At 40.5% G+C, this 16,227-nt stretch overlaps 2 protein-coding genes across 2 annotated transcripts; one reads left to right on the top strand and one right to left on the bottom strand.

Annotated features, from left to right (window-relative positions):
• Window positions 1-8,458: 8,458 nt before the first annotated feature.
• OR4E1 (olfactory receptor family 4 subfamily E member 1) lies at window positions 8,459-9,439 on the top strand. The gene has a single exon (XM_025919843.2). The coding sequence runs from the start codon at window positions 8,492-8,494 to the stop codon at window positions 9,437-9,439; it is 948 nt and encodes a 315-aa protein (XP_025775628.2). The 5' UTR covers window positions 8,459-8,491.
• A 5,211-nt stretch (window positions 9,440-14,650) lies between these two features.
• Window positions 14,651-15,840, bottom strand: OR4E2 (olfactory receptor family 4 subfamily E member 2). The gene has a single exon (XM_025919715.2). It carries the CDS (start codon window positions 15,823-15,825, stop codon window positions 14,887-14,889), a length of 939 nt encoding a protein of 312 aa, XP_025775500.2. The 5' UTR covers window positions 15,826-15,840; the 3' UTR covers window positions 14,651-14,886.
• Window positions 15,841-16,227: the final 387 nt, after the last annotated feature.

Below are 16,227 nucleotides of genomic sequence, written 5' to 3' on the forward strand. Positions count from 1 at the left end.
GAAAGGTAATGCCAAGTTACTTAAAATGAAGAAAGATAATGACTGTATCACGTTGGAGTAGCATGAAATTAAGACTTTGGGTTTATGGTCTAGTTTTGTTTTGTTTTTAATTTTGGACACTCATTAAAAATCCCAGTAGACCACCGGGTATATAAAACTATAGCTCAAAGAAGTTGAGGCTACAAATAAACATTTGAGTTTTCAGCATAAATATGGTATTAAAACAATAAACTTGAATGAAGTCAATTAAAGCACAATCAGAGAAAAACAAAAGTCCAAGAACTGAGCTTGGGGCACTTTATTTACAGGTCAGAAAGGAAGGGGGTCCAGCAAAGGACATTTAGAAGGAGCAACTAGGAAGACAGCAGAAAAAATAGGAGAGTGTGGTGTCTTCTTTGGAAAAGAAGAAAGTAATTGACTATGTTAAATAATGCTGAAAGGTTAAATGAGACAAAGACCTAGAACTGCCCAGTGAATTGGCAATATGAACATCGCTGCTGACCTTCATAAAAGTGGTTTTAGTGGAGCAATGGAGGCACAGAGACAGACTGGAGTAGGTTCAATAAAGAAATGATAAGGGGTGGAGTGGAGACAGTGAGTATAGGTTATGCCTCTGAGGAATTTTATTATAAAGAACAGAGAAATCAGGTGGTGGTTGGAGAGGAATGTGGAGTCAAGGAAGGGCTCGTCAATACTGGAATCATTATTGCATGTTCGTGTGCTGTCGGGAATGATCCAACAATGGCAAAAATTTGATGATGCAGGAGACAGAGAACTGCAGGAGCAAAGTCCTCGAGAGACATAAAGAATGGCATCCAGGGGTGCCTGGGTGGCGCAGTCGGTTAAGCGTCCGACTTCAGCCAGGTCACGATCTCGCGGTCCGTGAGTTCGAGCCCCGCGTCGGGCTCTGGGCTGCTGGCTCAGAGCCTGGAGCCTGTTTCCGATTCTGTGTCTCCCTCTCTCTCTGCCCCTCCCCCGTTCATGCTCTGTCTCTCTCTGTCCCAAAAATAAATAAACGTTGAAAAAAAAAAAATTTTTTTAAAAATAAAAAAAAAAAAAAAAAAAAAAGAATGGCATCCAAAATCCAAATGGTGGGGCTGGCCTTGGGAAGAAGAGGATATCCATTATAAGAGTGGGCAGAGTTTACAAGTTCAGATGCAAATCAGTGGATGGCTTTAGCAGTGGAATGGGGTGAAAGTTCTCTCTGCTTATTTCTATCTCTCACTGAAATAATAAGGTGAAATAATTACAGGTGAAATAACAAGCAAGTCTTTAGCTAAGATTAAAAAAAGTAGAAGGGGTTATTAAAGACAGTGTAAAATAGTCACCATGGAGTAAAAAAAAGTAACTTGACTCTGGAACATGTAGTAAAATTGCCTATTTGAGGTAGTGGTCCAAACTTTAAGGTGAGACCATCTATACTGTCGTGTGGTTGAGGTGAGGTGGAGATCAAAGAACCGGGACAAGAGTACTGTATGGACCATCTCTGTACAAGATGACAAGTGCCAAAATGTTTGGAAAGACAGAGGAATGGCCAAGATGGAAATTGGGGATACAACAAGAAAAAGTTACAGGTGGAATAGTCTGAAAAAATTTTCTTCACTGGATATGAATTGTTGCAAAGGAGAAAAGACAAATTATCTGAATCAACAACTGTAAAAAAAAAAGGGGGGGGTGGGGGCACCTACTAAAACTTGAGGCCTGGCATAGGAGAAAAAATGTGCACTACTTAAGAAGGCTTAGAGCAGGAATACAAAGGTCATGTACAGAAAAGAGGTTGAGGATTCTACTTGTAAAATGCTAGCTAGGAGCATAATGAAGTGTTTGCAGGGTCAGAGAAGGGTATGAGCTTGATTCAGAAAAGTACCAAGTCCTAAAGAGATAAGGGTATGTAGGGTCGAGCAGAAGGTTCCAACATGCTGTGAATTGAAATGAGTAAGTAGACAAGAACTGATGAGATTAGACTGGCTGGTGTCTTTTGAGAGGGGGTAGATAGGTGATGAGTAGCTTCCTTCCAGGGTCTGATTTCTGCACAGTTGTGTGAAGGACAGAATGATGGTCTCACTCGGAATATGCACGTTCTGTTGATTTGAAGGTTGAGAAAGAAGTTCACGTTAGGGGCACCTGGGTGGCTCAGTTGGTTAAGCGTCCAACTTTGGCTCAGGTCCTGATCTTACAGTTCATGGGTTCAAGCCCCACATCAGCTCTGTGCTGACAGCTCGGAGCCAGGAGCCTGCTTTAGATTCTGTGTCTCCTTCTCTTGTGCTCTGTCTCTCTCTCTCTTTCAAAAATAAATTTTTTTTTTTAATTTTTTTTTCAACGTTTTTATTTATTTTTGGGACAGAGAGAGACAGAGCATGAACGGGGGAGGGGCAGAGAGAGAGGGAGACACAGAATCGGAAACAGGCTCCAGGCTCCGAGCCATCTGCCCAGAGCCTGACGCGGGGCTCGAACTCACGGACCGCGAGATCGTGACCTGGCTGAAGTCGGACGCTTAACCGACTGCGCCACCCAGGCGCCCCAAAAATAAATTTTAAAACATTAAAAAAAAAAAAAGAAGTTCACTTTACATCACTAATTTTTATTTCATTTACTGACATCACTTCAAAGTTTTTTTCAATGGGTTTCTTTGAATCCTAGGATAGAAGTCACCTTAATTCACTATATATATTGTAAATTCCTTATAGGAACAAATCATTGTTCTTATGGATCTTTTTATCTCATACTATTATAAGTATGATATTACATATACCCTGGGTTATTGACTGCTTATTGATTGCTTTTAGCAGAGAGTCAGTGATCTTTTATAAGTGAGGACCATATCACTTTTCAAATGATCTTTTCCTTTTTTTTTAATTTTTTTAATGTTTTTATTTATTTTTGAGACAGAGAGAGACAGAGCATGAGCAAGGGAGGAGCAGAGAGAGAGGGAGACACAGAATCTGAAGCAGGCTCCAGGCTCTGATCTGTCAGCACAGAGCCCGACACGGGGCTCGAACTCACGGACCGTGAGATCATGACCTGAGATGAAGTCGGATTCTCAACCGACTGAGCCACCCAGGCGCCCCTCAAATGATCTTTTCAAATGAAGAGAATAAATAGAATGGGAAGAAGGAGAGAATCAGTAAGATCAAAGAATACCAAATAGTCCTCTTTCCCCTACACTGATGAAAAATCTCTGTGATTCAACAAGCACATCTTTTAAGTGTTGCTGCTCTATGAGGTACAGTATCCAAGTGAGGTAATAGAGTAAGTTATCAAATTCAACAGCAGAAGACCTGAGCTCAAGCCCTGGTTCAGATGCTTACCTAACATATAAACTCTGTGAAAATCACTCAATGCCAAGTCTAATTTTTCTATAACGCTCTTACCTCACGGGGATATTGTGAAGATCAAACAAATGAATGCGTGCAAAAGAGATCTGCAAGCTCTATAGTGCTAGGCAAGTGTAAACAATTCTTTTCATTTATTCTGCAGAGAGAATGGGAACACACAGTGTTGGAGCACTGAGGGACTTCCAGGGAGGAAAAGCCTGGGAGGGACACTTAAGTGGCAGAGAGGGAAACAGTGGGCCAGGGAGACAGGACTACCGAGAAGGGGGAAAACATAGAAACTGTATGTTAGGAGGTCAAAAATTAACTTCTTAACCTTGCATGTTATCAATGACAGTGGCTAAAGTAATTGCCCTATAACCAATTGAACATCATTTTCTATATTATCCTTGGTATATTTTACCTATGATAAAGTATCTCAGTTCCAAAAATACTTGAGAATTAGTACGGTAAGTATATCCCTCTTCCTAATGCATATCATAATTGTCAAAGTGACAGTATAATACAAGCCCCTCATTGACAAAGTAGCAATATCTGTAAGTGCTGGAAGCTCTGGGTTTTTCGATGCAGTCAAGTCTGGACTCTGATCAATGGCAACAAATTCAACAAGAAAACTGGGGAAAAGTAGCCCAAGCCACAAGTCCTTAGGAATAAGAATTTTTGGTAATTTCTGACACTGTTCCTCCTATTCCCATCGTCTGTTCTACACACTGTTACATGAAGAGTCCACTATAAGGCTTACTTCTAACTCCACACCCTGGATTTCATATATCCTAACCATCCCACAAAAACTATACAATCCTGAAATTCAAACTCAAAGTATGGGGACACCTGGCTGGCTCAGTCAGAGGAGTATGTGGCTCTTGATCCCAGGGTTGTGAGTTTGAGCCCCATGACGGGTGTAGAGATTACTTAAATAAATAAAACTTAAAAAAAAAAAAAAGACTCCATCTATGATCTTCATTCTTCTTTGGATTCTTCTTTCACCAACTTAAACTACCAAGCTCTTATATCTAAACAGAGAAAGCCAAAGGGTAATTAGAGCAAGAGGTTCTACATTTTCATTGTATACAAAACAATGAATAAATGTTGCCAAAAGAGTTGGCTGTTAGTCAGTGGTGGCTTTTTTGTTGGATTGTTTGAATTACATATTGCACAATTGTATTAACATAGGCAACATATTTGCCAAGTGCCACGTGCTTTGCAAAAACTTCAAGAGTTCTAAAAAAAAATTACCATTGCTATTCATGTTTTATGGATAAGACACTGAGGCCCAGAGAGGTTAAATAACTTGCCCAAATGCATACATCTAGGACATTGGAATCTGCACTCAGACAATCTGACTCTGAAGTTCAAACACTTGACCTCTCTGGCAGAGAGCTGATTAAAATCTTAACTCCATGGCCCATCCCTCATGTCTGTGTTTTTATATGGAGTAAATAAGAAAACACAAAAGCCCCTCACCTAATACTTAGCACATAGAAAGCAATCACTAAATAGTAGTTCATTTAATCATGTATAAACACATCCTAAAGATTTAGAGGTAGAAGTCTTGCTTTCCCATTAAATTCCCATAGTGACAATTGCAAGGTCTGTAACTTTTGTCCCCACAGAATTAACTTTTTCTAACTAGTGACTATAGCAGGCTGATGTCATTGCTTTAAAGGTCCCAAGGACATAAAACCTATATAATTCAGGTTAAAAAAAAACACCAACACTGCAGCTGCCAGCCCCAGCTGTTTTCTTCCTGGACAGATTTCCCTTCAGTCCTTGGTGGAATAATCCATCTGACGCTAGCAATATAAAACTTACACATAGAGCATGTGCTGCAAAGGAAACAATGCCTCAGTCACACTAGTTCTGAATAATTAGGTCCAGTTCTGTGTTAGAGGTCTCCTGGTAAATTAGCACGGCCCACAAAAGTGGTTGGTAGCTACTTTTAATCATTCTGCCATCAATATCATCTGAAAAAGTGCAAAAAACAAAGCATGCTTACATCACATCTTCAGTTGACCAGAAACCAATTCCAGAAAATCTTAGGGCAGAGTTACATGCTCTACTTACTGAAAAATATGATAATAATATAGGTACGAAGGGATGATTTTTGCAGAAATATATTTACTGTGACTTACTAGCACTGAACAAAGCCCGAGGGAACTTTAAGGATTCTGGCCATCCTCATGGAAAAATCAGGGTAAATGGAGTTATTTGATTTGTCCAACTTTAAATTTGTGCTATTTCTACTAGAAAATAATTTGATATTGAAATTACAAGACCGTGACGATTCAGTTCTCTTTGGAGATGCTGGGAGCATCGGAAACAACCCAGGGTGAGTGTTTATAGACATTTTTGTGTTATTCTGTTTTTGCTCTTAATTGTTTTCCTCCATGTTTCTGAAACGTATGCAATAGACATTAGATTCTCCTTCTGTGCACTGTATTCTCAACCTAAACCAACACCAAATTTCTACTGCAGTTGGGCACATCTCCATTTTTCAAAGCATTTTTTTCTATGGCTCCAAAGAAATAGAAAAACGATGATGATGATGATGATGATGATGATGAAACAGATGTCTTTAAGGCTCTCAATCTGCACACCCTTTGCTATCTGTGCAGGTGAAATTCTCCATGTTGATTTTTTTTTTATGTATGAGCTTTAAATTTTTTTTAATGTTTATTTATTTTTCTGAGAGAGAGACAGAGCTCGAGCAGGGGAGGGACAGAGAGAGAAGGAGACACAGAATCTGAAGCAGGCTCCAGGCTCCGAGCTGTCAGCACAGAGCCCAACGCAGGGCTCAAACCCACAGACCGTGAAATCATGACCCGAGCCGAAGTCAGAGGCTTAACCGACATAGCCACCCCAGCGCCCCTCCATGTTGATTTAAAATAAACTCCTGGCTCCATTCTTGCTCAGTTCTTCAGCTTTCAATTTACAATCCTCCTTTTGGAACTTAATAAATTAAAAAGATAACAGATGTAAATCATTCAACGTAGCTTTCTGGAGCAGAAGCTTTAAGTGAACACTCTAAGAAAAATTTCTAAATAGTAAAGTTAATCCATAACTACATTAAGATGTTACTATAAATATTACTCTAAGTTCTAGACACCACGAATTTAATTTAAATGTTACCTGAAATACTTCTCCTGCCCCCAAAATGCTTCCTTTTCCCATGGCTCTACTTCGCTAGTTCCCTAATTTGATACTACCATAGTCTTTCCTCTGATATAGACAATGAAAAGGGCCACTGTCAGCAGACCAGCAGGATGAGTAATAGGAAATAATTGAGAAGAAAGATAATTAGAAGCAGAAGAGAAAGCGTTCTCTAGTCTTTTTTCATAAGCAATGTGGAGTTGATTTATTTGTCTGGCAGAGAGCCTGGCCTTGAGGAATGAGGTAAAGCACCAGCAGTGATCAGTGATGGGAATAAGGTAGCACAGGATTACAGGGCCTAAGGAACCATGAGGGCGGCTTGCCTTGCGTGGGTGGGTACCCTCGGCAGGCCATGCATGGAGGCAGCAGCATGAAGACAAGGGAGAGAAGAGAGACTCCCCACAGATGCCCAACCAAGCTGCCCTAGGGCAAGAGGGAGAGGAAGAGGCAGGTCACCAAGACACATTCCACTTAGCACCCTAATTATCACATAAATGAGTCAGGTCAGAGTAGGGGCAGAGAGAGCCTGAGCTCTAGGCACAGCTCCTACTACAGTTCTCTGTGAACTTGGGCCAGTTGCTTTACCTCTCTGTGCCTCATTTTCTCTACCTGAAAAATGAAAAAAAAAAAAAGAAAAAGTGTCCATCGATTGATGAATGGATAAAGGACATGTGGTATATATACACAGTGGACTGTTATTCAGCCACGAAAAAGAATGGAATTGTGCCATTTGCAACAACATTGGTAGAGCTGGAGAATATAAAGCTAAGTGAAAAGTCAGAGACAGACAATTACCATATGATTTCACTCATATGTGGAATTTAAGAAACAAAACAAAGGACCAAAGGGGGGAAGAAGAGAGAGGGGGGAGAGACCAACCAAGAAACAGACTCTTAACTATGGAGAACAAACTGATGGTTATTGTGGGGCAGGGGGGCGGGGGGAATGGCGAAATAGGTGATGGGGATGAAGGAGTGCACTTTTTGTGATAAGCACAGGATGATTAAATTTTTAAAAATTCTAATGTTTATTTTTGAGAGAGAGAGACAGAGCACAAGCAGGGGAGGGGTACAGAGGGAGGGAGACACAGAATCCAAAGTAGGCCCAGGCTCCCAGCTGTCAGCACAGAGCCCAACGCGGGGCTCAAACCCACGAACTGTGAGATCATGACCTGAGCCAAAGTCGGATGCTCAGCCTACTGAGCTACCCAGGCACCGCCCTAAATTTTTTTAAATAGTGAGGCCTGGGTCAAAGGGAAACTAATTTAAAAGAAAATAAAAGAACCATGTTTTACTTGTGGGTCAGACAACAGAATTGAACTTTCAGAAGAGCTGAGGATAATCTAGTGAGGACGGTGAGGCTATTGGTCCCGGACCTTGATCTGCAGCTGAAGAATGAGCAAGTCTGCCCTCATCTGAGGGGTGGAGCAAAAGCAAGCCTCCATCACTCTCTCCAGATTCTCCAAGGTTTCCTGGGTTTTATCCAGCCTCCCCTAAAGAAATTGCCATATTGCTGGTTGTCCATCAGCTTGGTGAAAAGCCTCTGCCTTCTGAAAACCAGATCATTCCCATTACAGTCCCAGGGCGTCACGGCAGAAGCCAACAGAGGAGCAAGTATTTTGCAGGAGTGAAAAATGCAGGCAACGGGCAATAAAGAAAACTGCTCAAAGCCAGGATTTGTATGAATTTGAGCAAGTTATTCTCTTGAGGTAGAAAAATCTTAATTTTTTCTCCTGTAAAGATTTATAACTAAACATAAGTCCTCCCCTCTCCAAGGTTGTTTTATATCTCTTGGTGAATCATGATTCTACACACTATTATTCCAAAAACGTGTGTGTAGCACCTACTATGTGTCCAGCATGATTTAAGGTGCTGAATAGGGATTTTAAAATAAGATACTGACGGAGGAAAAAGTCAAACAAAGAAGAAATTAAGTGACCAAATGATTGATGCAGATGCTAAGTGTTATTTTTTTTTTCCTAATTCTTGACAGAGTGTCCAACAAAGAGAATGGAAGAGGCCGGCCTACTCAATCAAACCTCTTCCATCACATATATACGACTTAGAGGCTTATCTGTAAATCAGAAGGTGCAGATGGCTGTGTTTGCCATGTTCCTCACTTTCTATGTCCTGACACTGATTGGGAACATCCTCATTGTCATAACTATTACCTATGACCGCCGGCTCCATACCCCTATGTATTTCTTCCTCAGCAACCTGTCTTTTATCGATGTCTGCCACTCCACTGTCACAGTCCCCAAGATGCTGATAGATACATGGTCAGAAGAGAAGCTCATCTCCTTTGATGCCTGTGTCACTCAGATGTTTTTCCTGCACCTCTTTGCCTGCACAGAGATCTTTCTCCTCACCATCATGGCCTATGATCGGTATGTGGCCATTTGCAAACCCCTGCAGTACATGACAGTTATGAACTGGAAAGTATGTGTGCTTCTTGCTGTGGCCCTCTGGACAGGGGGAACCATCCACTCCATCGCACTGACCTCCCTCACCATCAAGCTGCCCTACTGTGGTCCCGATGAGATCGACAACTTCTTCTGCGATGTACCTCAGGTGATCAAATTGGCCTGCACGGATACCCACATCATTGAAATCCTCATCATCTCCAACAGTGGGCTGATCTCTGTGGTCTGTTTCGTGGTCCTCGTGGTGTCCTATGCAGTCATCCTGATTAGCCTGCGGCAGCAGCTGTCCGAAGGCAGGCGGAAGGCCTTATCCACCTGTGCAGCCCACCTCACCGTGGTCACATTATTCCTGGGCCACTGCATCTTCATCTATTCCCGCCCATCCACCAGCCTCCCTGAGGACAAGGTGGTGGCTGTGTTTTTCACCGCTGTCACCCCCCTGCTGAACCCCATCATCTATACTCTTAGGAATGAAGACATGAAAAATGCCTTGAACAAGTTAATGGGAAGGTTGGAGGGGAGAGGGAAAAAATAACTATTTTTTTAAGTTTATTTATTTATTTTGAGAGAGATGGAGCAGAAGAGGGACAGAGAGAGAGGGAAAGAGAATCCCAAGCAGGCTCTGCACTGTGAGCACAGAGCCCGACATGGGGCTCAAACACACGAACCGTGAGATCATGACCTGAGCGAAAACCAAGAGTCAGACGCTTAACCAACTGAGCCTCCCAGACGCCCTTCAATGTCTAAGCTCTTAACATGCCTGGTGTTTCTAATCAAAGAAATGCCTTGCAAAGAATAAGGTACCTAACGTTCATCAGGCTAGATGACTTATGAAATTGTCTTCTGGCTCAATATCTGACAACCATAGCAGTAGTTAGGATTTTTAATATCTTCCATATCCTGGAAATTGTTCTAGGCACTCTGCATTTACTCCATTCTCAGAACAACTTATGAGGTAGGTGTTATGCCTGTTTACAATGATGAAACTAAAGCTCAAAGAGAGCAGACAGCATGCCCAAGGTCACCCAGCTAGGAAATGATGGAAGCAGAATGGTAAGTCAAGTGTATCCACATGAACTCATGCTATTTTCATTACACCATGCCACCTTTTCCTGCTTTTGTCTTAGGGTGATAAACAAAGTTTAAACAAACCTTCAGATTGCTGAGTAGCACTAGACCACATCATTCACTCAGAAGCTTGCCTAAATAGCTTGGCAAACACTAGTGAATCAGGCAAAGTGAGTTTGCTTATGACTTAGTGATGTACAAAGAAGACTTGAGCCACTGAAGTTATTGATATCCTCAGGTGTTCAGGAAAAATCTGCCATCAGAGCAATTGAATGGGGATATCTTATTATTTATTCATTTGATAAATATTTACCAAGCACCTGGAAATGCAAGCTGGTGCAGCCACTCTGGAAAACAGGATGGAAGTTCCTCAAAAAACTAAAAATAGAACTACCCTACGACCCAGCAATTGCACTACTAGGCATTTATCCACGGGATACAGGTGTGCTGTTTTGAAGGGACACATGCACCCCCATGTTTATAGCAGCACTATCAACAATAGCCAAAGTATGGAAAGAGCCCAAATGTCCATCGATGGATGAATGGATAAAGATGTAGTATATATATACAATGAAGTATTACTCGGCAATCAAAAAGAATGAAATCTTGCCATTTGCAACTACGAGGCTGGAACTAGAGAGTATTATGCTAAGTGAAATTAGTCAGTCAGAGAAAGACAAAAATCATATGACTCCACTCATATGAGGACTTTAAGGGACAAAACAGATGAACGTTAGGGAAGAGAAACAAAAATAATATAAAAACAGGGAAGGGGGCAAAACAGAAGAGACTCATAAATATGGAGAACAAACTGAGGGTTACACGAGGGGTTGTGGGAGGGGGGATGGGCTACATGGGCAAGGGGCATTAAGGAATCTACTCCTGAAATCATTGTTGCACTATATGCTAACTAATTTGGATGTAAATTAAAAAAAATAAAAAGTAAAACAGTTAAAAAAAATATTTACCAAGCACCTATTATGTGCTAAGGGCCTCTTTGACAAAATGACATTGAAGCTAAGATCTGAAAGATGAAAAAAAGCCAAGCATGAAAAAAAGAGAGTGATGAACATTCTAGGCAGAAGAAATGGCAGGTGTAAAGACATATGTTGGAAAAAACTCTGGCGTGGTCCAAGAAATGATAGACCAATGTGGTTATAGTTTAGACTCTAAGGCAGAGAATGGTGACAGATGATAGTGAAGAGGTGAAAAGAATACTTTTATGTCCTCTCAAGGCTCAACTGACTTAAAAAGGTAACACAATGGGGAAACAAGTCTTTTTAAACGTACTGTATCAACTAGGTAGGTGGGAAAACAAATCTCAACCTTTATCTTGCATGATATATCAAAGTAAACTTACAATGGACCACAAACCTAAAATTTAAAGCTGAACTATAAAATTTCTAAAAGAAAACAGGAGAAAATCTTTGAGACTTTGGAGTAGGTGAAGATTTCTTAGGACACAAAAGGCATCAATCTTAAAAGTAAAAAATTGATAAATAAGAACTTAATCAAAATGTAAACTTCTGCTCTTCAAAATATATCATTTTGGGGCGCCTGGGTGGCGCAGTCGGTTAAGCGTCCGACTTCAGCCAGGTCACAATCTCGCGGTCCGTGAGTTCGAGCCCCGCGTCGGGCTCTGGGCTGATGGCTCAGAGCCTGGAGCCTGTTTCCGATTCTGTGTCTCCCTCTCTCTCTGCCCCTCCCCCGTTCATGCTCTGTCTCTCTCTGTCCCAAAAATAAATAAACGTTGAAAAAAAAATTAAAAAAATATATATATATATATCATTTAGAAAATAAAACAGCAAGCCACGGAGTGAGAAAAAATATTGCCAGGACAAATGCAACAAAGGTCTTATATCCAGACTATACAAAAAATACTGTTGTATACTCTTACAGTGACAAGAAGACAAAAAAATAATAAATGATCAAATATCTGAAGAGACACATCACAACAAAGATATATTAAAGGATAATAAGCAAATTGAAAGGTTCTCAGCATCATCAGTCATTAGGGAAATGACAAGTAAACCACACACTCACGAGAATGCCTAAAATTAAATACCAATTTGTTGGATGTTAAACTCATATACTTCTGATGAGAGTATCAAATGATACAATCACTTTGGGGGTGCCTGGGTGGTTCAGTTTGTTAAGCATCTGACTTTGGATTTTGGCTCAGGTCATGCTCTCACATTTTGAGATCAAGCTCCGCATGGGGCTCCTCTCTGAGCATAGAGCCTGCTTGAGATTCTCTCCCTCCATCTCTCTCTGCCCCTCCCCTGACTCAAAAAAATTTTTTTTAATTAAAAAAATAAAAATTGAGGCGCTTGGGTGGCGCAGTCGGTTAAGCGTCCGACTTCAGCCAGGTCACGATCTCGCGGTCCGTGAGTTCGAGCCCCGCATCAGGCTCTGGGCTGATGGCTCAGAGCCTGGAGCCTGTTTCCGATTCTGTGTCTCCCTCTCTCTCTGCTCCTCCCCCATTCATGCTCTGTCTCTCTCTGTCCCAAAAATAAATAAACGTTGAAAAAAATAATAATAAAAAAAAATTAAAAAATAAAAATTAAAAAATTCATACAACCACTTTGGGGGCACCTGGCTGGTACAGTCAGTGGAGCATGAGACTCTTGATCTCGGGGTCATGAGTTCAAGCCCCACAGTGGGGGTAGTGTTTACTTAAAAATACATAAATAAAGAGGTGTCTGGGTGGCTCAGTTGGGCGTCTAACTTTGGCTCAGGTCATGATCTCACATTTGGGGAGTTCAAGCCCCATGTCAGGCTCCGTGCTGACAGCTTGGATCCTAGAGTCTGCTTCAGATTCTGTGTCTCCTTCTCTCTCTGCCCCTCCCCCGCTCATGCTCTGTCTATCTGTCTCTCTCTCTCTCTCAAAAAGTAAATACACATTAAAAAAATTAAAAATAGGGGTGCCTGGGTGGTTCAGTCGGTTAAGCGTCCCACTTCAGCTCAGGTCATGATCTCACAGTCTGTGAGTTCAAGCCCCACATCAGACTTTGTGCTGACAGCTCAGAGCCTGGAGCCTGCTTCAGATTCTGTGTCTCCCTCTCTCTCTGCCCCTCCCCTGCTCATGCTCTGTCTCCCTCTGTCTCAAAAATAAATAAAAACATTACAAATTTTTAAAAATAAAAACAAAATAAATAAAAATTAAAAATTAAAAATAAATAAATAAGCAAATAAATACATAAATACTAAAAATATTTTTATTTTTTTAAGTTTATTTATTTTGAGAGTGTGTATGCACATACATGAGCAGGGGGAGGGGCAGAGAGAGAGAGAGAGAGAGAATCCTAGGCAGGCTCCATACTCAGCACAGAGTCCAAAGTGGGGCTCATCTCACAACCATGAGATCATGACCTGAGCTGAAATCAAGAGTCATTCACTTAACCGACTGAGTCACCCTGATGGCCCCTAAAATACTTTTAAAAGATCATACAACAGCTGTGGAAAACAGCGTTGTAGTTTCTTACAAGTTAAACATACACTTACTATATGATCCAATTACTCTACTCCTAGGTATTTACCCAGGAGAAACAAAGACACGAGGCCAAAGTAACTCGTAACTAAACATTTATATCTACTTTATTCACAATTGTCAGAAACAGACAACATCCAAATGTCCATCAATAAGTGAATGAATAAACAAAGTATGGTATACCATAAGGTATTAGTCAACAATAATAAAACATAAGCTACTAACACCCACAAAGACATAGGTTAATCTCAGAAACAGCATGCGGAGCAAAAGAAGTCAGGCACAGAAAAAGTTCATACTGTATGATTCAATTTATATGAAGCTCTAGGAAAGACAAATCTAATTTATAGTGACAAAAATCAGATCTTTGGGTGCTTGGGTGGGGATAGAAGGATTGGCTGGGAAAGGACTGCGGAAACTTTCTGAGGTGATGGAAATGTTCTACATCTTGATTGGAAAGATGGTTGCATGGGTATGTATATATATATATATATATATATATATATATATATATATATATATATGTGTGTGTATATATATATATATATATATATACCTTTGTCAAAATTTCTCAAACTGTACATTGAAAATGCATGCATTTTATGTAATTAAATTTTACCTCAAGAAAGCTTATTTTAAAATAAGTTCTTTATACATTTCCACCTTGATTTTATCAAATAGAAGTCCTATGAAAAATACAAAATAGATCCAGGAATAATGAGAGAATCACTTTCAAAGTAACAACTCAATTCAATATAAATCAGTGAAGGCTTAAATAAACACACTGAAAATAAATCTGAAAGCAAGTTTGAAACCACTATAATTTATAAAACATAGGTGTGATATATATTGCTTCCCAGAGGCAATAGCCCACAGAATCCACAAATCAAGAAAATGTGTTCTCTCACTACTGTACTTGTTCCTGAAACTGAATCCATGCCCCAACTTGTGTTCTTTTACTAGTGAAATCAGAAGACTTCTTGGAACTTTTCCAGATTCTTTTTCCTTACCTGTTCCACCATCATCTTTTCCTTTATATAAGTAATAGTTAATAAATCCTTCTCTTTAATACAGAAGTCTGCCCTTCTCTGTGCCATTTTATTTATTTTTTAAAGCTATCATCATAAAACTTTGACACTTTCTTTTTTGTTGTTGTTGCTGTTTGTTTATTTATTTATTTGAGGGGGGGGCAGAGACAGAGGTAGAGAGAGAAAATCCCAATCAGGCTCTGCACTGCCAGAGCAGAGCCCAATGTGGGGCTCAACCCACGACTGTGAGATCATAATCTGAGCCGAAACCAAGAGTCCAATGCTTAACTGATTGAGCCACCTAGCCACTCCAACGTGTCATTTTACCTATTAATTTTGTTCTTTACTTTTACCGTTAAAGATATGGCCATAATTATATTTGTAATTCCAAACCCATCATGTACCTGACTTCATGAAAAAACCTCTCTGTCTGAGATGCTTCATGGCACTTTTTACCTCCTCATTTCTCAAGGTGTAAATGAGAGGATTCAGCAAAGGAGTGACCACCGTGTAGAAGACAGATACCACCTTGTCAATGGAGAAGCTAGTGTCTGGCCGAGTGTAGATGAAGATACATGGTCCGAAAAAGAAGGCAACCACCATGAAGTGGGCTGAGCAGGTAGACAGGGCTTTCCGGCGCCCTTCAGCTGACTGTTTTCTAAGAGAAACCAGGATGACCATGTAAGAGGTGACCAAAGCCAGGAAACAGGTGAGGGAGATGGTTCCACTATTAGACACAATTAGCATTCCTGTGAGGTATGTATCTGTGCAAGCCAGCTTGATGACAGGGGGCACATCGCAGAAGTAGCTATCAATAATGTTGGGGCCACAGTAAGGTAGACGAATGGTCAAGAAGGTCTGCACCAGAGAGTGAACAGTAGCCCCCAACCAGAGAGCAAAGACAAGCTGTACACAGACCCTCATGTTCATCACATTAGAATAGTGCAATGGAGCACAGATGGCTACATAACGATCATAAGCCATAATGGTCAGCAGAAAGATCTCAGCACAAGCAAACAGATGTAGGAAGAAGAGCTGTGCAATGCAATTATCAAAGGAAATAGTCTTTATCTCTAAAAGCAAGCCCTCTAGCATCTTGGGCACAGTGACAGATGAGTGGCAGATGTCAATAAAGGACAGATTGCTCAGGAAGAAATACATGGGGGTATGGAAGCGTGGAGTAAAGACTATAGTAACTATAATGAGAGTGTTTCCCAAAAGGGTTAATACATATGTGACAGAGAATGCCAGAAAAAATAGTATCTCCAGCACCCACTTATCAGTGAGTCCCAAGAAGACAAATTCAGTCACTCTTGTTTGATTTAGAGCATCCATCCAATGAGTTTCAAAAGGACCTTGCAAGGGAAAAAAAAAGACATGAAAGCTAATTTAGCTTTAATAGTATACAAGTAGAATTAATTGAAGTGACTACATTCCCATATGAGTTGTTTATTTATTATCAAGGCATATAAAATATAAGACCAACTTAAAAGCAATTGTTACAATATACCCATGATATATCAGGAGTCATTCCGGGCACTTTATGTACACCATTCTATTTAATCACAACTGCACCATGGCATAGGCATTATTGTTTCTGGCTTGCAGATGAGATAAATGAACCTTACAGGAATAAACAAGTTGCCCAAAATGCTTAGCCAGTAGTTAGCTGGCTTTTTCCATTTCAGTCTAATCCACAGATAATGCCAAATTAATCTTCCAAAATACGACTCCCAA

This window comes from Puma concolor, chromosome B3 (genome assembly GCF_028749965.1).
Source record: "Puma concolor isolate L17-30 chromosome B3, mPumCon1.1.hap2, whole genome shotgun sequence".
Classification (NCBI taxonomy): domain Eukaryota; kingdom Metazoa; phylum Chordata; class Mammalia; order Carnivora; family Felidae; genus Puma; species Puma concolor.

Excerpts from the sequence above, each read along its gene's own strand:
- OR4E1 (XM_025919843.2), top strand. The coding sequence starts at position 8,492 with ATGGAAGAGGCCGGCCTACTCAATCAAACCTCTTCCATCACATATATA.
- OR4E2 (XM_025919715.2), bottom strand. The coding sequence starts at position 15,825 with ATGGATGCTCTAAATCAAACAAGAGTGACTGAATTTGTCTTCTTGGGA.